Raw genomic sequence first — 22,769 nt, 5'->3', positions numbered from 1 at the left:
GCTGGCAGCAATGGCTAATCCGCTTCGCATATTTTATGAAGAAACTACAAAGCATTGTGGGTAGCTCCGGCGCGCCACTTATAGGTGATTATGCAAAAATGTATCCAATGACAGCTCAGATTGAACTCCTGACTACCTGGAAAGGGCAGTGGGTACGAGTGAAAATGAAAGTTGAACAACTCGGTTGTTTAAAAAGAACAGTAATTTTAAAGATTTACCTTTTCAACAGATGTAACGTTCTGTAAGTGACAATAAATTAAAAATACTTAACTCGCCAAATAGGATATAGTAAAAACGTAATCCAAAAATATGTATTGGATTTTTTTGAAGACTTTAACATGTTCATTTTTTTCTGATGTGATTGAGCCTAGAGCGCATTGCATTACTGGGATTGAAAAATGGCGACTTCAGAAAGCAATGCAGATAGCCCAAAGAGACAAACAAATCAGGTATTTTTTTTTCCTCATTTTATTTCGATTCGAAAGTAATGATCCAGGCCTGATATTTGAAAATCTATCTTTAATCTGTCGTATGATTTACAAGAAAAAGCTATGTATTTTAATGAGTTAAATGTCATGATAAAAAATAGCCATGTACCGCCACGCATTCCGACACACAACAATGCAACAATGAAATGAATAGCAGAATACAATACCGGTGGGATGGGAGGGAGAAGGGGCGGGGGCGGGGTAAGGGGCGGGAAAGGGGTGGGGGCAGGGGGTGTTACACGCAGAACATTCCCAGCTTTGCAGAACCTTGCAGCCATGGCTGCATGCATTTTAAAAATTGGGGGGGGGGGGGGGGGGGGGGGGGGAAGGAAAGTTAGAAATCTGACAAAACATTCTGCCAGCCACAAAATAGTCATGACTGTATTAAAGTAACTGCAAAAATAAAAAAATGCTCTAGACTCGTAAACATGGCAGTAGTATAGTTTGATTCGACAATTGCCAGAGTTCAATACTGCCAGTAGGCCCCCTATTGGTATCTCTGTCAAAAATTCGAGATATTTTATTCTTCACATTTTTTAGATTTATTTACATCTGCAAAGTTTTGTGAGCTTAAAATAAATTACACTTGTTTGTTAGGCCAGCCCAAGTAAAGAAATAAACCAGTTTTTCTTCCCCTCCCACTTACCCCCCCCCCCCCCCCCCCCCCCCCCCCCCCAGACAAGAAACCTTTTTTTTACTGGGCCGTAATACTTGTATATCAGGCTAGCCATGAATTGCCAGTTGCACAGGATCTAGCTTTCAATTTCCAGGTATTAGAGTATTATTCGTCGAGTGCCTGGAAGAAGGCCGTAAGGGCGAAAAATGGGTCAAAAGGTCAAACTTGGGTTTTTTGGGTAATCGATAAAGCTAGGAATGGAAATATCTTTTATTTGATGTACAAATTGTCTCAAGGGGCTACATCATTCTCACGTAAGGCAAAGTAAAAAAACATGTTTCTCGTCCCCGCCCGCTTCCTTTTTGGAGGCCGCCTGGATTTTTTTATTATTTTTGAAAAATGCAGTAAAAAAACACCGAAAAAGTCCACAAATTCATCGGAAAATAAATTGTAGACCAATACAAGTCTAAATGACACTGTAAATATGTTCAGATCTCTTGTCCAACTTATCTTTCATTTTAAAAGTGTCTTTGAACAGTGGAAACACCAACAATTGCAGGAAATTTTTAAATGGCGGCCATCTTGAAACAAATAAAAAATAAAAAGCCCCGCTTCTTCCTTTTTTTCGAAAACCCAGACGAGAAACTTTTTTTTTTTTTAATTTGGCCTAATGAACAGTAAACAAAAGACAGAAGGAGGTTTTTCATCATTTGTGCCCGGCAAAAGGTCGTAAGTGTGTAATTAGGCTATAATGTAACAAAAAATATTCCAAGCATCCTAACGTCCCACTTATTGGGTATGTAAAGCCAAGTTTGTTCCCGACAAAAGGACGTTAGGATTTAACATGCTGCTTAAGCGCACGTTTAATGTAGGGCAAGTTCACGTTTAAGGCAGATGGAGTTCCCGGTAAAAGGTTGTGAGTAGAAATATTGAAATAACTTCTAAATAAGTAATATTTTGAAATAAAAAAGCACAAGGTGATTTTAATTGTTAACGCCTTTCTTGAGCCCAAATTTCAGCCTGATGTGATTTTTCATTTAGAAATGGGAGCACAAAACCTTTCAACTCGATTATCTCCAAAAGTGCTTGTTGCGTGCCTGGGCTGCTTACGTCCTTTTCCTTGGCACAAGACGAATTGGAGTCATAAGAATTTCTGAATATCTGATCATACAGCATTTCTGACAATCATACAATGTATCCTGACTCCTATATGTGCAAAATGGTAAGAGCTCTTTAGAGACATCCATCTGGTTGTTTTGAGGGGTTGGGTGTTAGACATAAGAAAGTGCACTCGCCTCATCCTTGCTGAAGGCTAGACAGGGTTTTTACATCAATCACCCAGCCTCTGTACACTCAAGGGGGGGGGGGGCATGGGGGGGGGGTTGAACACCATATTTCCATGGGGGTGCTGTTCATCATTTTTTTTGCATGAGTGCCCTTTTCTTTGTTAAAATTTGGCACTTGTGAAAAAGAAACACGTAGAAAATAGTGCACTCACGAAATATTGGGGGGGGGGGGTGGAATATTCCCATTACTCTCAATAAAAAACCGTGATAATGTGGCAGTAATGACAACTGTTGTATGTCACAAATAAAATAGAAATTCACTCTGTGTCACTTCAACGAAGTTGTCTCTTTCATTTTCTCAGCCCAATGTGCAGACATTTTTGAGCTTGAGGAGTGTCAAACAGTGATAAGTGAACTTCAACGATGCGGATGTTGTGACCGATGTATTCTGAGACTCATCGGAGCCAAAAGACAGTCTTCGTACAACAACCCACAGGAGGTACATCAACCCTTTCACCCTCTAGAGACCTTGAGTGAATCATTTTAGTGCCCCCCTCATTTGTTTACTTCTAGAATGAATGTTATTGTCGCAAGTTGCTTAAAACGGGTAGTCTTGGGGCAGGGCTTTATTCTAGATATGCAATAGTAACAACATCTTGTGAATCTTGTAGCAGTAGTGCAATGCACCTGTTTTGCCTAATACAATGTATATACAGCGCACATTCAAAACCTTTCATGTTTCTTCCAAACCAAACTCTTAAATTTCTTCCATTAGTATACACAGGCATGCAACTTTTCCTCAGATCAGCTGATTTCCTATTTTTTTACTTCCCATGTGTGCCATTGAAAATAGAAAGACACTGTACAGAGTCTAAGAAAAATTAGAATTTCCTCTTTTTTTTGTGATTTCCCAGTTGCATGCCTGTATACAAGATGCAGTAAAACTTTTGTGCCACTTCATTGCAGCTTGTTTGTGGTACATTTATGTAGTATGCCTGGGACTGAAAATGGACCATAAATGCCTGCAGAAGTAGTAAATGCACACTAGTTTTCCCTCTGGTTTTTTTTTAGGGGGGGGGGAAGATTTATAAGATTCCCAAGATGTTGTTTCTGCTGTTTCGTGGATAATAGCAGTTCATTGTGATGTCCTCTTGTGGCGACGGGTCATCGCGACGGTGGGTTATGGTGTATATACCACAACGTCTTGACCCGAGACTATTCCTTAGTTTGGGAATATTTAGTATAATTAAAAAGTTTGGGGAGGTGGAGAGTATTTACAAATGGGGTTATGGGAAGATTTTTGTTGGTACACAATGCACACGTCTATTGTAATATCTCACTTAGGTGCTGTTTGCTGTACTTACTATTTTTTGTTATTTTCCCAGATAAGAAAGATTTCTCTTGTTCCATTGCTCCTTTCCCTGACAGGTTTTGACCCAGCTGCAAGCGACTAAAGAGAATGGCTCTACCCCATGCCAGGAGACCAAAGATGAACCCCCAAAGTCTGATGGGAAGGCACAGGTTTCAACCAATCAGACGACAGGAGTTTGCAGTGTGTGCCTTGGCATTCTACAGGGTCTGTGTGAAAAGAGCCATGTGCTTGATGTGAGTGTTGGGATAATAGAGATGTTTCAAAAGTGAATAGATACTGAATAGGGTTAGCTGCAGAGATTAGACTTTTGTCAGAGTCCGATGGTGGATCCGGGGGGGGGGGGGGGAACAACGGGGGACATGTCTTCCCCCCCCCAAAAAAAAAACCATTTTTTTTTTGGAAGTGACTTCGCAATAAAGGCGGGCACTGTGTACACTACCATCTTTTCCTAAAAGAATTTGGTTAAAGTGGTCAGAAACTGTCTCAAATTGCACCACAGAGCATGTAGAATTTAAAAAAAATATGTTGTTGCCCTTAAGCGGGCCCCGAACTCCACACCCTAATTTTTTTGACCCACTTTTGGGGGAACAAAATTACTAAAATGGTTCCGACTACTAAACATATACGTCTGCGTATATGTACATGATGCAAAACAAGGGAATGGGCAATATCAGATAGGCATCGCTGAAATATTTGTTTGTATCCAAAACCTCTCTATTTTGTGTGTACTTTTGTAGGTAATTCTGGGTTTTAAGTGGTTAGCAAACTAATCTCCACATTCAAGAAATAATGAAGGAGTTTGGAGGAAAAGTTGTATGCTATTATTTACATTTTTGGAGGATTTTTCAGGATTGAGGTTACATCCTAGCAAAAATGCCTAGGGAGTTAGGGTTAATGAAAGGCAAACCCCAAAATTGCATTCAAATCCCCCCCCCCCAATAAAATTCACCATTCAGAATGAGTGATCTCACTTTGTGTTGACAATTCCCACAGATGGCACGACAGGTGCAGGAAGCTGACTTTGGCTTTGAAAACTTCACCATGTCCATGACGTTACCCTTGCAGCTGCTTATCAGAGAAGTAAGTGATTAGAAGGTGTATCTCCTTCCACAGTTCCTGACCCAATGGGTGGGGGAGGGGGAAGGGAAGTATGGGGGCTAGTAAATATTCAACCATTTTTGTGACCCGAGTTTTAGATCATTTGTGACTATTAAGGCAAAATATCTGAAAATCGTCTTGGAAAGCTTTGCTAACCGTAACAAGTTTACTTTTAGCTTGACCACTAAAGCTTGACCAAACAGGAACTCCTGTAGAAATTCTCCTGTTGAATTCTGCATCATATCATTTGCTCAAGACATCAGCTTTAGAATTTGTGCTGTCAAAGGCTCCTTTTGTAGCTAGTTAAGGTATATTGTACAGCATATGATCACAGTTTATCTACCCTCCTGATACATCCCTACTTATCAATGTTTGTGGTGTGCCTTGGCCTCGTGGTTTGGAGCATTGAAGTCGTGGTCTGCAGGTAATTCTGCAGGTTGTGGGTTCGAGTCCAGCCTGGGGCTATGGTGCGTGTGCCCTTGGGCAATGCACTTTGTCACTCATTGCTTCTCTCCACCCAGGAGTAAATGGGTACCTGTGAGGGCAGAGATGGTTATTGTGATTGATTTTAGCTGCTTTGCGTCGAAATGGCTGCATCGAGCAGTATACTTCCCAGGGAGCTGAGATGGTGTTTGGGATGTTTCATTGGCCCAATGAGCAGGGTAATAGTGATGTAGCGCCTTGAGCACCAATACTGATGGATACGTGCACTTTATAAATACTCGTTATTATTATAATTAATATTTGAAGAAACAGAGAAGATTCTTGTTCTGTCTCATCGAAAAAAAGAAAAAAAATTATTCGTTGATAGATTTCTGCATGACCCAATTTTAAACAATGTTATCTTTTGTTTTACTACATACACATTGTATTTTACTGCATACACAAAGTATTTGAGGTGAAAATGTGTTATGATAATCGACGTACCAAATGATGGGAAACATTTCCAGATGTTCTCTGTCGATTACCATATAAATGACAGGAAACATTTTCATCCCTCATTTGAAAATTTTGTTTTCTTTTTCTGCAGCAATGTATCTTTCTTCATTTAAAGTCAGTGTTCAGGTGAGGATTAGTGGGCAATTTCTAACTAAAAGTTGACCTCATTAATAGTGTCCCACATCCAATAATTTCATTCATTTATTCATTTATTCATTTATTCATTTATTCATTTATTCATTTATTCATTTATTCATTTATTCATTTATTCATTTATTCATTTATTCATTTATTCATTTATTCATTTATTCATTTATTCATTTATTCATTTATTCATTTATTCATTTATTCATGGTGGTGGGGATGTTATTGTTAAATGTTAAGTCCAGCTGGTTCGATTCTGTTGAGTTTTTTCATCCAATTGGACTCGGAAAGTCTGCGGAGAGTTGTAGATAGGGATGTTACCTGATCAATAGCGATGAAACTTAAGTGTGAAAGGTTGTGGCAGGGAAGGTTGAAGTGTTTGGTAGTAGCATGGTCTTTTTTATTGAGAGAAATGTCTGATGGATGTCCTCTAAATCTGGTTTTAAGTGTCGTGCTTGTTTCCCAACGTATGGGAGATTGCATTTGGTACATGTGATGCAGTAGATTGTTTTGTGAGGTGCATGTTAACTTGACCTTAATGGGAAAGGTTTCGCTTGTTGAGGCGCTGGTGATGTGGATGTCAATTTTTGCATGTTGGCAGGTTATGCATCGTTTGGCTGGTTATGCATTGCTTGGCTCACACATATTGAAATTTGTATTCTTGTGGAGACATTTCTTTGTTCTCATGTAGTAAAGTTTTCGAGTTTGAAAGTGAAGTTTCAAAATGCTCTTATTTTAACCACAATTAATTTCCTTGGCTGAAATTCGGACTTAATATCCCTTTTAACTCTTCCATTTGCGACAGATCAACCCAACTTGGAAATTTCTAGTTTTTGAGTAAAATCCATATATCTATTTCGTGAAAATCTTGTGGAGACGTATTCATCTATAGAAATTGGCCTGTGGAAACGTATAAATGTACAATCTTTTGTTCCCTATTGTGTGCACGTCTCCAGAGGGCACGGTGTATCAGATCACACATGTTTACGTTACGTACGTAGTGTGGACATTCCTTTGTTTTCATGTAGTTTTTTCATGAAAAAAACCTCATTTTACTCAAACTGTGAAAACTCTTTCAACCCACTTTTTTCTATGATTCCCTTTAGTGTTTTTCTTCGTTTTGCCACATATAAACCTAACCCAAAATGCCTCTAAACCTGTTTTCCATAGAGGGGGAAACACAGTGTGGGCATGGGCAAGTCCACACAACGTCGCTGCTACCTGGTTCATGTGGACCTCTTTTGTTGGGAAGTCCACACAGTGAATGTAATGCTTGTACAGCATTTCAGAAAGCCTGTGGGCGTGGAGTCAGTTGGTTTGAGGGAGGAGGAGACGAGGATGTTTTGAGTGAGGGAGCTTTGGAAGGAAATCATGGGGTGTGGAAAAACGGGATCTGAGTCTATCAGAGGATTGTATGATATGAAAGTTGTTGTGCAGTATTTTTCTGACGTCTGGGAGGGATGGATTGTATTGAATGCATAGGGGGATATAAATGTATATATCCATATATGGCTAGAGTAAGTTCAAGGAACTCAGAAGTAAAACTGAATTTTCCAAAGCCATATTGTTATACTTATTCCATATGATACTGAGGGTTTTCCATTTATTGAAGAGTTTCTGCAAGTTGTTCATGTACTATTTGCTTATTTCCATCCAGTAAACTGTACCAGAAATCGGCTCATCGCATCATTGCCACCATCAAGGAGGTGTACAAGTGGGTCTGTGGGCCGGTCATGGGAGACGCACTGGATGTCAGTTTCTACTATAAGGTAATGGCACCAAAATCTCAGGTTATTGGGTACTTGCTCTTTCACCGAAATTATCTAAGACCTTGTCACACCATCAGCCTACCCATGTTGAAGTCAACACGGGTCCACCATAAGCCGATCCGGGTGTGATCAAACATGACAAGGCTTATATTTTCAATAATGAAATCTCTGTGTTGGACCTGGGTCATGTCGAGGGATCTTGAGCTCAGCTTATTCCAGGCCACCATAGTCCATCCTGCTGTACGGTACTCAACCCTAACCCCGACGCACCAGAAGTCCTTCGACGGGTGTTTCACCAGAATGCTGAGGATGGCGAGAACATGTTTCCAACGAAGCCCTCTACGGCTAGCTACCACAGATCTCACAGAAGATTGCATACAGTCAGATGGGCTGGCAGGACACTGCCACAGGCACCCCAAGCTGCTCGCAAACCAGCTGGTACTATGGGAGCTGACTCAAGGGGACAAGGGGAGGGGAAGACAGAGGACGAGCTACATTGGTGTCTTGAAGAGGGATGCTAGGTTTGAGACTGCGGCTGAGCTTGCCGTCTGCATGGTGGAAAGGGGAGACTAGGGCCACTGAAGTAAATCTCGCCTGTGGGCGAAACAGTAGTACTAGCATGGAGATTTCAGGAACTCCTTTCACACTAGCAAGAATCCAGGAGAGGCGCTACCGGGTAAAAAATCCACAATCTACAGCCGACTGTTATACTGCTGGTGTAAGTGTGAACGGTATGGCTTGCCTGCCTGTGTTCCATGGGACCCGGTTCCAATTATGGTGGATCCGCGTTCATTCCAACACGGGTAGGCAATACGTTAGTGTGAATAGGCCCTTAGACTATGGGTTTTCTACCCGGGTAGAGCTTCTCATCCCAGGTCCCAACCAGGGTTGGATTTTACCCATGTAGTGTACTAGACCTGTGTCGAAGTCGTGTTGGATTCTAGCTTGTGTGAAAGGGATCCCCAAATTTCTGTGTTGGCTACAACACACAGAAATGTCAGGTTGGGTAAAAGGGCCTCAAATGTTAATCAGCAGCCGGAATTGTGGACCATGAGCAGTTGGAAAAAGGGCGGTCAAAGACACGTGTTGATTATGATAACTAGATGTGACATTGCGTGTGATTCCATGATGGTACAAAGTGGATTCAATCTTCTTTTTTATTTATTTGCAGAGTCCAATGGAAGTTATGGTAACGTTCACGCATCAGGAAACAGAAGAGGAACTTGACAAACTGTGAGTGCTAAATGGTCAACTTGAAACTGTAATGAAGTGCAACTTGTTTTAACACATTCCCAGAAGAGAAACTGCTCATATTTTTAAGATGTACTTTTAAGGTCTTTCATTTAGTTAGTTGAAGGTCCATTGTGTGGCATCCACTGAATCTACCTACACACTGAGAGATAAATCAGCACGATGGTGTTAGTAAGAAATGGAAGTTTACTTTTACACCATGATACAGAAAATTCTCTTTTGTAAGTTGTTTATGTTACTTAAAAGAACCACTGTAAAGAAAATTTTACACGCAAAGGAGAGAGTTATCCTTTCTGTGGGCTATGTGCGCAAACAAGAGAGGGCGCTTTTGACCACTTTTGAGAGCCCCATGGACGGGACACAAGGCATGTGCGCACTGGTTCGCACATGCATAGCACGAAGCACTCGTGACTAATTTGATTCTGAATTATGCACATAGCCACAGCGTCTTCGCGTGAGCATCAGGCACCGTCCCTGGGGTATTCGAATGTCACTCCAAGCGGTCTCCCTCAACTCCCCCTTCCTTACCGTTGAAGGGGGTACTTTTAGACTTTGAAATCACCGTATATTCCTTTTTAGCATTTGCAGAAACAACATTACTTGAAAAAAAAACTGTGTTGATAAAATAACCTCACCACTCACTTTTCTGTATTATATAATATAAAAATGTCAGACTTTATTTTTGGTTGTTTCATTCAACTTTTGGTTTAAGTATGTCACATAGTTTTACTGAAAAATAAGGAAAACATGAATTTGTTTTGTAAATATGTAATCTAAAAGTTCTCACTATTCAGAGTTTGTTACTTTCAGATTACAGCAGACTCAAGACAGTGAGCCGCCGAACAAACGAAAAAGGGTGAGGCAAATTGATTGGTTGGATTCAGTTTAAACAAAAAGATTCCATCATCTCGCAGATATTATACTAAGGGAATAAATATGTGCTTGGCCGGTTTTCAACAAGTACGTTGCAAACCAGCTAGGGGCCTTGTCACCGATAATGGACCTCGCCTTCGGCTCGGGCCAGGTCCCTTACCGGTTTTAAATTACACGTGTATAAATGCTCCATCACATTGTTATCCCCTTAGTGAAGTAATTATTTCAGTACTGGAAGACATTTTCAAGGTGGATTAACCCTAACCCCCTAGGCCCTCTGGCTAGGATGCAACATCAATCCTGCAAAATGCTCCAACTGCCACCAAGAAAAAAAATGGATTCAGCCTCAATCCTCCTGTGTGTGGAGGGTGACCACTGCCTCAATCATCCAAAATCCTCTACCAATTACTGCGAACGGCATTAAGAAGCAGTGCGGATGAAATACGAGAAAAACACAGGGCTGATTTATGCATGGCTGAACATAACCATTGCAGGATATGGCCTACTGGCTTGACATAATGCATCCTCCACAAAAAAAGCGATATTTTTATATTTATTTTATATTATATTATTTATATATTTTATATTTTTGCCATTCATCCTCAATCCTCTAAAATTGTACAAAACCGGCGGGAGGATTTTGGAGGATTGAGGAGGGTTAGGGTTAAAAACAATGAAAACAATGAGGGCAACTATAGTAACTGCAGTAGCCTGATTCTGTGTTGCTACTCCTAACTTGATGGCTTTCCTACTCGAGATAATCCCATGTTCAGTTTATCCGTGTTTTCCTTATGTGATGTTTTTAATGTACTTGATGAATTTGTTCTTCTTTCTATGCATCCCAGTTTTATGCCAGTGCTGCCAATGCACCGGGGAAACCAGTTGTGCTTGCCACCATCAAAAAATTGCCAAACAACCGTTTCAAAGAGTGAGTTTTTTTTGTTTTGATGTAAAAAACTTTGGTATGGTATTTCGCAGTTGTATTTGGCATAGAATAAAACCAACTTCTAGTGTATGGTTTATGCATAGGACATGTATTTGGTATGATTTAATGCTATGCATATGTTTATACTTATGCAAATGAGATTAACCTGGGGTTGGACATGTTATGGAAGAGCAGACCACGCAGAGACCAGTAGGCGATTTCACAAAACAGTGCATAACTTACTTCCCCATGTGTAGGAATTACACAACAAATTTGTTGCGAAGCTGAGCAAAAAACTTAAGATCGGTTTCACGAAAATGAACCTAGCTGTGCAACATTTTCAATCTAAACATCTTGGACGAGGACAATAACAGCATTTACAACGGCTGTTTGTGATGAAACAGTGGTTGAATCACCTCACCCCATCATTTGGAAAACAATTTTGTCCGACTTTCTTCTAAATCGATCAGCAACTCTAAAAATTCTGTCACGAGTGAAATAGTAATTCATTTACTTCAAACACAAAGCATCGAGTGTCTTGTATCAACCTTCATAAGTTGTGCAATGACAGGCTTGACGACGATCACTATTTGCTGGTAAAATAGGTCATTTTCAGTCGCTACGACACTGCTATACGCCACCTAAAATAATTGTCCAATTTATGCCATAATTTGTTGCTCAAGTCGCGGACTTACGCACTATGAAGCTTTTGTGAAACCTGCCATAACTGAAATGTTGCGCAGCGTGAAATGTTGAGCAACTTATGCAATAAAGTGTGGCACATGTGGAGTTGCACCATTGCGTAATTTTTTTTTTAAATCGGCTGCTGGACATGATTTTTAATCAGTTTGAATTCTTCCTTGATAAGTTAAATTGGTCATTGCAATGACCCATTGGCACTACAGTTACTTTAGTTCACAGTTTCAAACCAAAACCTTGTTTTACTTACAATTCCAGATTGTTTCCGTGCCCACCGTCAGTTCCCCGGTCCCCGTGCGCAACTGAGGTGGCTTGCTGGTACTCCGCAGTCTTTGTTGCAGGTAAATGTTGTTGTTTTATCATCAGGCTTTTATTGGATTACGAACCCGCCGACTCTGAATTTGACAACTTATTTTATTCCCAATGCAGGACTTTTAATATTTGAAAAAAATTATAGTAAAAGATTGTAATCACATTTTTTCCACTGACACAGTTTTTTTGTGTAAATTTAAGAAAAGAAAGACTTTTTGTTTCCTTTTTATTTTTAAGACAAAAGTGCAGAGTCCAGATCTGGGTCTGGATCTAGTTTCTGGCACCCCGTGTGTTAGACCTGTGAACGTGGCTACAAATGTATATACATAACCACGGATCGCTTTCAATCTGTGGACTAGTGACGTATTTTGAAATACAGTGGAACGCCGCTATACCAAACAACGCTATACCGAACATTCGGCTATACCGAACATCACCCTTGGCTCCTGAGCAATTGTTGTCCGAAAATGTCAGTGCAAAAACCTCAAATCTATGGCATAAATCAAGGACTGTTAGGGCCCTTTCCAATTCCCAAACGTCAAACGGCCAGTGCTTACATCAGACTTTATGTTGAAGAGTGACAGGTGGCTATAATTTCCACAAGGAATAGAAGGGAAAAGCCACCAAAACCCTCCTGTAGGTTTAAGTTGAATCGTGGACAAGTGTCATGACTCCGCGTGCGGAATGAGAAATGCCACTACCCTATAACAATTGTCAAAAGAGGGTGCCGTTGATGTGTAAAAACCTCAAGCCATCAAGGCTAAAACCATTGGAGCACCGGCAGCTTAAAATCGCTATACTGAACGATCGCTATTACGAACAATTTCTGTGGATCCGGCGATGTTCGTTATAGCGGCATTCCACTGTTCCCGGTTTCAGACCTTCCGCTTACATTCCCGAATTTTACGAGTGCCATCAATGGTTCTTGCACAGAATCCATAGCTTTTACTAGACTAAATATTAGTCGTTCAAACTCGAAAGTGGACAGTTTTGATTGGCATATTACCCATGTGCAGGACGATACAACAAGTATTCACGCCAGCTCAGCCAGACTCCCTGGCTGATAGACGGGGAGCGTAAGACTGAGTCATCCATGCAGGAGATACTGTGTGATCCCATCAAGGAACTCTTCAAGGCATCAGGTGAGAACGCTTTGAGGGCACCGAGGGCATTTTCGAATCCCTGTTCTTGACAACACGCGTGTAACACGAGAACGTGTTCTCGAGCTGGTTGTTACGAACGCGCGGGTGCGTGTCGCATCGATTTAAAGCAATGCAAAATGGCCGACAATCGTCTGAATTTGTACTTAGGCCTATTCCAAATGAACGAGGACGACTCAGAAGATGAATGTGAAACAGACCAAAATGTGGCATTCATAGCAGCTCTTCTTTCTCAGGATAAGAGAGCAAGAATTCATGGGTTAACAGAAGAGGTAATCCCGGCCATGCAGGAATCAGAATTTAGGTCCCACTTCCGAATCTGCACAGTCCGCCATTTTGTTCAAGCTGCACCTCGCCGAACCCTCCATCAACCGGGGAGTGAAAAAAATCGATCCGCGAACGCCCTCTCGGGTCTGTTCGTCACGTTCGAGACCGCTGTTCTCGTGTCAGGTTAACCCGAGTGTTGTCAAGAACAGGGATTCGAAAACGCCCTATGTGACCAACTCACGAGAGATTCAAGTGAAGACACTTGCAAGACCTGTATTCATAAGATGGAAGTTTAAAAGCACTCATGTTCATAAAATAAGCACTGTATATTCAATGTTGTTTGGATAAGCAGGAGGTCGTGGGTTTGAGTCCCATCCGAGTAGTTTGTGATTTTTTTTCTCACAATCGCTCGGGACAACACTTGGTACTTGGTACTTGGTTGGTTCTTCTCCTCAGGACTTCCACAAGGGAGTATCACTAGGAGGCCAGAAACACCGGGGCAAACCCTTTCGATATACAGTGTCTATAAAATAACTGCGTAAACAGCGTCTATAAAATAAGTCGGTGAAGGGCAAAACCCAGTATTGAATAAATATCACCCCAGTGCAAATTCCATTGCCTGAAAAGTTTTTGGTTGCAGTGGTGGAGTGGTAAGATGTCTGCGCTAGTAAGCAGGAGGTCATGGATTCGAGTCCCACCCGAGTAGTTTGTGAATATTTCTCTGAAGAACTTGAACAACACAGAGTATAGAGTGTTATAAAGTACGTTGATGAAAGGCAAGTCCAAGACTTGTGTAAGCCTTTTTTAGACTGGCATGCCAAAGTCACAATGAACCAGCTTGTATGAAAAGAAACTCAAGTTGACCCAAGTAGAATATGCTTTTTGGCCCTTGACCTCAATACTAACTGGACTATTGGCCAGTGCACCTTGAAGCAACTCATCCGCCATTTTGGATCCCCAAAACGTCACGCAGGGATGTACATGTACATCATTCTACCATTGAGATTTTTTTTTCACTCAGAAACAACAGTTCCCCCAATAATCAATTATTCTTTGGATGTTAGCCAATCCTAGGAATGGGATTGTTTACATCTAAAAGGCAATCAGAAAATACAAGTCTTATTTTTGCTGTCTCGCCTCTGGAGAAGAAATCCAAAACCCAAAACATGTGTAAAAAAGGGTGCATGTACTGTGCAGATTTCATGGGTGACCCAAGATGGCAGACAGCTGCTTCAATCCAGGGCCCAATTTCATGGCGATGCTAAGCACATGATTTTCTGCTAACAGAGCCTCTGTCTATTTCATGGAGACCGTAAGCATAAGCACAGCAAAAGGCACGCTTACTTCAGAGGAAAAATTTGCTTAACTGAGTGACATAACAGTAGAAATCTCCATGCGCGCGACCGTTATCACATCCATGCCGTGAAATAGTGCTTAATGTTACCACATTTTTCTGCTATGCTAAGCACAACTTTTCTGCTAACTGTTAAGCAGCGCCATGAAATCGGGCCCTGTTAGTATAGAGGGCAGTGTTTCAGAAAGGTGCACTCTGTTGAGCAGTTTTCCATTGACCAGACTGTGGAAGCAATCACATAATTTATTGTGCCACTTTTATGTGCAGATTTCAAGTTCTCAGCCTCTGGTAGGGAAGATGTCGATGTCAGAACACTTGGAAATGGTAGGAATAAAACCTCTTTTGTCCCTTTTTTTTACAGACTTTTTTCATCAAAACAGAGGAAACTGTAATTGGTGCTCTGTCCATACAAACTCTGTCCTCACTGTTTGATAGACAGTCTCTTGGATGGGACGAGCAAGAATGGCAACGTGCCCTGCCCTGCCCAAGGGCGCAAACACAGTGTCCCGCTATGCAATCTGAACTAACATTCTGTGAAGCTGCAACAACATGAGTGTTCACTTGTGGATCAGAACAGAATTGCCGGGGGCCAAATTTTAGGGGTTGAGCCGGACCTCATTGACGCTAGGGGAAATTCTTCCCCTTTTTGCTTTTCTTACTTTTTATCACTATTTTACACATCTCAAAGGGAAAGTGGGTGAGGAAAATATAGCTTTGAATTCAATACATTTGTCTTCACTACTTCACTCTATGGGGTGATTAAAAAAACCGAAACCCAAATGGCAGAACCAATGATTGAATTAAGTTTTTTTTGCATTTAGCACTTCCAAAATTTAGGATATGAAAGCCCAATCAAAGAGCTTTCTTTTAGTACAAGAATTATTCAAGTCACTTGTGTACTTTTTAAGTTATGGAATTTTAAACACAAACACCGTTTTAAAGTTCCGTCCAAGGATCACAAAAAAGATAATTGTTCTTTCAGCAAAATGAAAATAATTCACATGCATCCCCATGAGAATTGTGTTTGTTTTGCTGAAAGAACACTTACTTTCTTGTGATCTGTGGACAGAACTTCAAAACGGTGGTTGTGTTCAAAATTCTGTAATTTGACAATTACATGGGTGATTTGAATGATTCTTGTACTAAAAGAAAGCTTAATGACTGGGCTTTCATATCGTAGATTTTTAAAGTGCAACATTCAAAACTTCATTCAAAAATTGGTCCTGCCATTTGGGTTTCCTTTTTTTTGTTTTGTACTCACCCTAGTTCAATGATTAAAAGGGGAGGGGGAATGCCACTGTGGAACACCCCCCCCCCCCTCGTCAGCAATCTGCCAGTATGATTGTGAATCAGTTCATGAATTGTAGCCTCACACTATAAATTACAAATAAAAAGGACTTGATTTGTGTTTTTGTTGCTTGCATGCAAAGATTTGAAAGCAGAAACGGTATGATCTCATTCCTAGGAAGGCCGTTTATTGTGGAAATACTGAACTCAAGACGGCCGATACCACCCCAAGAGGAACTCACTGCATTGCAGAAGGTCAGTCTGAAAGCGTCTGTCCTTTTAAAAGAAATTAAACATTTTCGAGTAATGTTTGAGTTACGCCCCCTTCTTTGAATTTCCAAAAACCTCGAACAGGAAACAGCTGTGACGCCACAGATCCTCTTCCATGTCTGACATGACTGTCGTGTCAATGCAACAAGGTCGTATCTCCTAAAATGGCATGAATGCGAAATGGGAGTTTTAGAATGTCAAAAGGTCATATCTCGCTTAAACTAACCCGGATGTACATGCAAAGTCAATGGACATCGAGATACGACCTTGTTGCATGGAGCGTATTCGCTCTAGATATGACTTTGTTGCAGAATCGAGGTACGACCTTGTTGCACTGATGACGCGATGATATGTGTTATGAATTGTAACAAACTTCCATGGTTTTCTGTAATTTTCTCCTGGGCAGAGCAGAGTTGTAATGACTTTAAGTCAATCACTCCACTCCTGTCTGACTCAAATTTTAGTGGATTGTTTCGATTCATTACATGCATATATGACTGGTCTTGACTCAAGTCAATGCAAGCAGTTGACCAGTGACTCAGGTTACTGCAATCTGTTGACCAAACGACTCCACTTGACTCAAGTCTTGGCCTCTAGGCTGGTTCATACTTCACACGTGAATTTCAGTGCAAAGGATAGCGGTAAATGCCACAATGAAACTTCAGTAGCTGATATCATGAGGTTGGCCTCGCTGTTACTTTCATGTGAACAAGCCTTTATGAACAAGCCCAAGTATGAACGAGCCTTTAGAATGACTCTACTCAACTCAAGCTACAAAATTGAGTGATTCAGTACACAACACTGGGCAAGAGTCGATAATTTCCTTATAATTGTTCTTGTTTATCTTGTTTTGATAGAGTATCAACAGGAGTACACAAGACGCTCGTGTAAGGGATCTCCAGTGTATTGACAGGTAAAGGAAAAATTTCCACCTGAGCTCACCTCTCCAACCTCCACCTCACCCCAGCAGTGACGTAACTGGCTCCGGTTCGCACTTATGGACTTCTTTTTCTGGAGGGGGCACTCATTTTTGCCATTTCCTAAATGCTGAGCTGGGGGGGGGGGGGGACAAAATAGGTGGCACAGGCCGTGTGCGGTGTGGTGGGGAAGGGTGGTGTGGTGTCCATTCCCCCTCCCCCCTCAGTTAAACTGTTGCACTGCAGCCCAGCCCAGCACCATCCCAACCCAAGCAACAACCCAAACTAAACTGCAACCCCACCGCCCACCCCAACCTACGTCTTGTCTCTAGTTCTACCCTCGCCTTTTGCTGAGTTTTCACAGCAGATTCCTGGTGACCGTAATAAATATTATTCACGTAGAAATGTTTTATGAAGTAATTTGTTTTAGCGATTACAATGTCGGTGGAAACAAGGTGTTGTTTGTACCAATTCTGATGGATTGCAGAAGATAGAAACCTTTGCAATGATCCATGAGATTTCTGTTGTTATTTTTTGTTCAGGGAGGACACCAATAAATTAAAAGATGGCGAGGAAATCAAAACCAAATCGTATAGCGCCCTCATATGGTCATCAGATGAACAGACAGAAGAAAGTTTAGCATTTCTTGCTGACATCAAGGTAAAGATAGTGTATGAGAGTTTACACACCTATGTTCCGACACACCATTGTTCCGACACCCCTATGTTCTGACACCCCTATGTTCCGACTGCACATATTCCTATCTCTAACCCTAACCCTAACCCTAACCGGGAGTAACGCAATCTTATGTGCGCGTTGTGGGAACATAGGGGTGTCGGAACATAGGGATGTCGGAACATAGAGCGGTCACTGTATGAGATACTTATTGTCAGTGTTGTTTGTGTACATGTGCAGTTGCATTAAAGGTATAAATCTCGCCAATGCGTGAAATATATCTTGAGAGCTTTTTTAAAATGAAAAAGTTGATTGAAGTAGCATTGTCTAATGGGGCCCATTGGGTACCTATTAAAAACAGTGGTTTTATCGATTCCACACAAGTCCATAACAAGTTCATTCCAAAATGATAAATAAACCATAAGTCAATTCACAAGTCTGACCACAAGTAACAGAGGATGAACAAAAACAAAGGAGTGCCTTTGCCATAGTTCATTTGAAACAGTGTTGTAGTCGAGTCCATCACAAGTCCTCACAAGTCCTCACATGTCCTCACATGTCCTCACAAGTCCTCACATGTCCTCACATGTCCTCACAAGACCTCACATGTCCTCACATGTCCTCACAAGTCCTCACAGGTCCTCACATGTCCTCACATGTCCTCACAAGTCCTCACATGTCCTCACATGTCCTCACAAGTCCTCACATGTCCTCACATGTCCTTACATGTCCTCGCAAGTCCTTGCATGTCCTCACAAGTCCTCATATGTCCTCACAAGTCCTTATATGTCCTCACAAGTCCTGTCAAACACTTTTCTACTGAATTGTTACAAAAGCCAGCTGTTTATCAGCTGTTGCTTTTGACTGGAATTGTATTGCTTTTTGTAACATACTCGACTACATCACTGCTTTGAATAGTTTGTGAGAATTGACTTAGGACTGGATGACTTGTGATGGACTCGATTACAACAGTGGGGCCAAGCACTGACATTTTACAATGTACATGCGGACTGATGAATTTGAACCAATTCGCATGCATTTTACTCAAGGCTTGTATTCGTGCTATGCCCTTCACATAGCTTGATTAACCAACATCCAAACACTGGTAACTTCAGACCCTCAGTCCAAAATGATTCGAATACGAGTAACAGACAATGAATTATCAATAAAATGTTGCCTTATTTGCTTCAGGAACTAGTCCTTCATCAGAAGACTCCAGTACGTGTGCTGCACAGGCGCCCTCTAGCGACACGAGATCGAATTGTACACAACATGTCTGCCACAGTCATTGACGCTCATCATTTCAGATTGTTTCTCAAAACGCAAGCTGGCACGTATCCTTGTATACAAATGCAAATGAAACATTCTGAGGACAGAGATTAAGCAACAACAACATTTTCAAGGCAAACATTTTGAAGTTTCACCAAACATTATTTACGGTGTTATGATTTGATATGCGATAACCCGCCACCGCGAGAGGGCGTTATCACGTCCAACCAATATCACCCAGTAATTGCCAATAACAACATCTAGGGAATCTCGTAGCTGTTGTGTAATGGGCTCGTGCCTGTTTGGCCTAATTATATGCAGCGTGCATTCAAAACATTTTCTGGTAGTTCTGAAAGAAACTCTTAATTTTTTCCAGTAGCATACAATATGCAGCAAGACTTTTAGCAACTTCACTGGTCAGCTCTTTTGTGGTATGTAGTACGTGTGGGGCTGAAAATGGACTGTAATTACCTGCAGAAGTAGCGCATGAACACAAGTTTCCCTCATTTTTCGGGAAGAGATTTTACAAGATTCCCTAGATGTTGTTATTGGCAGTTCGTGGCGGCGGGTTATCGCGGCGGCGGCAGGTTATCGCATATCAAATTCTAACAACGTCTAGCCCCTAGACTACCAAACCAAGAAAATGAATCACAGGATGCAGGAGATCCTTTTTTTAACAGAATCTTGCGCAGTGGAAATTAATAGGAACAGTTAACCTTTTCATCCACATAATATCTCTATATATTATGGTGTCAAACTGAGAGTTAAGACAAGATAAGTTTGCGGTAGCACTATGTCTTATATCTTTCCACCATGCAAACCTTCAAATCTCGAACTGAGAGTTACTTCAAAATGGGAGGGTAAATTATGTGCATTCTACTGCATGTGAAAAATAACTGATTGAAAAGGTGTCCTTAAGACTCATTTCGTGAGATCTTGACTCAAACATGAACAAACATGCCCACCAAAAAACTAATATTGGATTGCTTTCAGGAAATCTTTACATCCATTCAACGTAAGTAAGCATTATACCAACACTGGCTAAGAAGACAGGAGTCTGTTTTGCAAGTAGACAGTGTTATTATGAGACTTGGGATTGGATGACTTGTAATTGACAGAATGCGTATAATCGTTTGTTGTTCATGAAGGTTTTGGTATCGTACCACCAGCAGCCTCACTTGCCTCTAACAACTGTTGCATGGTTGGAAGTCTGGGAGCCAATCTATGGGTATGACTTCCCTGGTACCACTGACCAGTCGGGCAGTAGTTCATGGGACGCATGTGCGAGCTGCGGGGTAGCTACTTTTACTTCCCAGATGAAAGAAGCGCATTTGTCTCATGAATATGTACGAGTTTTTAATAAACACGACTACAGCACCGGAGGTAGGTACCCCTGAAATATATGACCAACCTTGTAGTTTACTACTGAGGGAATAACAGTGTGAGGACCCGGTCTTCACTACGTGATAATGATTGGGATGGGGATGGCCGCTGTTAATAGACCGAGCTGAGTAAACAGTTAAAATACTCTGAATTTGTGACTTTTCTTTCGGTAATATTTCTAGACTTTTAGTGTTCATGTTCAGGTTCCATATTTTAGCTTGCGTATTGTTGTTATTACCCTAGCCCAGGTTGGTCGACGTCGTTGGTCGACGTCTTCATACGACTGAGGTCCAGGGTATGAACTGGTGAATATGTCCGTAGGCGACGTGTTTACAGTTCCACGCTTTCGTCGTAAACATCCTCAGTACGAACATGTCGTTCGAAGACTTTTATGCATGCATATGCATGCCCCGCATAGCAACTGTGTTGCATACACACGTGGAAGTATTCACACGATGGTGGTTGGCTGTATTGTTACAAGCTACCATAGGACTGTTGTAAATTTGGCCAATCATTGGCTTACATGATGCTGGATTAACGCTGGTTCAGGGGCCATTTATTCGCTTGTTGTTGAAGCTGGTCTTTATATCACATGTCAGTACACCCCCACGTGATGTAAATTTGGCCAATCATTGGCTTACATGATGCTGGATCAATGCTGGTTCAGGGGTCATTTATTCGCTTGTTCTTGAAGCCGGTCTTTATATCACATGTTAATACAGCCCACGTGATCGAGTCTCGGCCAATCAGAAGCCACCAACTCTCCAAGGTATTTATTAACATATGATATCTGCAGTTTCCTTGACCGGTTTCCTACCTCAGCTACATCAAGGAGTTTGTTCACAGTGACTTTGGTCGGACTAAACCCTCCCTCGGCACTCTCTTGAAATGTGATGTGGACATCCTAGAATTGGACGTTGAGGTGAGTTCTCTATGTACAATTTCATTGTCAAACAATTAGTTATTTTCTCAAAGGAAAAAGTGTCTTACCCTTGATCGATTGGCAGTCTCAGAACATTGTTGTGCAGTGAGCAAGACTTGAGGTGCTTATTTATGTGGAAGAATTTGATTCACATGGTATTACCCTCAAACCCTAATGTTTTAAAAACAATTATATGTGGTATAATCCTTTTTTTTACATCCTGTAGTTTATACAGGGTGAGTAAAAAAAAAAAAAGGAAACCCAAAGTAGCAGGACCATTTTTGTGATGAAATTCTGCATGTAGCACTTTCAAAATCTAGGATATGAAACCCCAATTAATAAGCTTTGTTTTAGTACATGAATCATTTAAATCACTTATGTTCTTTTCAAGTTACGGAATTTTAGACACAAACACCGTTTTAAGGTTCTGTCCACGGATCACAAAAAATGTAAGCGTTCTTTCAGCAAAACGAAAACAATTCACGTACATTCCTCTCTGAATTGTTTTCGTTTTGCTGACAGAACACTTACCTTTTTTGTGATCTGTGTACAGAACTCTAAGGCGGTGGTTGTGTTTAAAATCCCATATGAGTTTATGAGTGATTTGAATGATTTCTATACTAAAAGAAAGCTTATTAATTGGGCTCTCATATCCTAGATATTGAAAGTGCTACATGCAGAACTTCATTTTAAAAACTGGTCCTCCCATTTGTGTTTCCATTTTTTTGTACTCGCCCTGTATTATATGAATAAGAAGATGGCAGAAGGTTTTTCTTTGAGAAGATGCTGTTCTAACGTTTTCTACGTGTCTTCACATTGAGTCCTTATGTTCACTGACATTTCATTCTTGTATTGCATTCATACAGTCAGTTGACTTGGACTGGCCTCCATCCCTTCCTGATGATGATGTCAGTGATGACAACAATAAGAAGCAACCAGCAGGAGACAGCAACACATGAAGATAGGTCTCACAGATAAGTGAGTTGGGGGGGGGGGTTGAAATTTAGAGGTCAGGCTTTTAAGGAACCTGTCTTGTGCCTTACATGCCATTCTGCAACCCGAGTTCCAATCCTGCTGGAGTTGACATATGGGGTGAATCAGCATTCATGTTGCCATGCGCATGCATCTCCAACTTTACTAAGATGGTCGGCGCGGCGGAGGTTTTGGCACACTTTCTTGATAACAGCGAAATGGGTTTGAATCCTACTTGTGTCGTAGACAAAAATGTCACATGAAATTCAGAGTTTTAATGACTCGAGTCAATGACTCGACTCGAGTCCGACTCGAGTCACATTTTTGGCGACTCGACTCGACTCGAGTCGAGTCCCGACGGGTAAATGACTCGACTCGACTCGAGTCACTGCGAGCAAATGACTCGACTCGACTCGAGTCCCTCATCAGAATGACTCGACTCGACTCGAGGAAGGCTAATAAGACTCGAGTCCCAAAATAAAAGCAAAACTTACTTGCGAAAAATCTTGAATATTACTATC

The 22,769-nt window shown here is 41.2% G+C and overlaps 1 protein-coding gene across 1 annotated transcript; it reads left to right on the top strand.

The window, feature by feature from the left end:
• Window positions 1–98: 98 nt before the first annotated feature.
• Window positions 99–22,636, top strand: LOC119742765 (tRNA pseudouridine synthase Pus10-like). The gene is given in 19 exon segments (XM_038218936.1): window positions 99–152; window positions 2,753–2,765; window positions 2,768–2,889; window positions 3,819–3,995; window positions 4,756–4,842; window positions 5,891–5,925; window positions 7,601–7,712; window positions 8,884–8,945; window positions 9,774–9,819; window positions 10,682–10,764; window positions 11,719–11,801; window positions 12,789–12,914; window positions 14,821–14,877; window positions 16,019–16,095; window positions 16,968–17,023; window positions 17,570–17,687; window positions 18,894–19,036; window positions 21,177–21,276; window positions 22,143–22,636. Coding segments are annotated over 19 exon segments (1,644 nt in total). The 3' UTR covers window positions 22,236–22,636.
• Window positions 22,637–22,769: the final 133 nt, after the last annotated feature.

Source organism: Patiria miniata, unplaced genomic scaffold (genome assembly GCF_015706575.1).
Source record: "Patiria miniata isolate m_02_andy unplaced genomic scaffold, ASM1570657v1 HiC_scaffold_6, whole genome shotgun sequence".
NCBI classification, from domain to species: domain Eukaryota; kingdom Metazoa; phylum Echinodermata; class Asteroidea; order Valvatida; family Asterinidae; genus Patiria; species Patiria miniata.
This window is presented reverse-complemented; position numbering and strand designations above follow the sequence as displayed.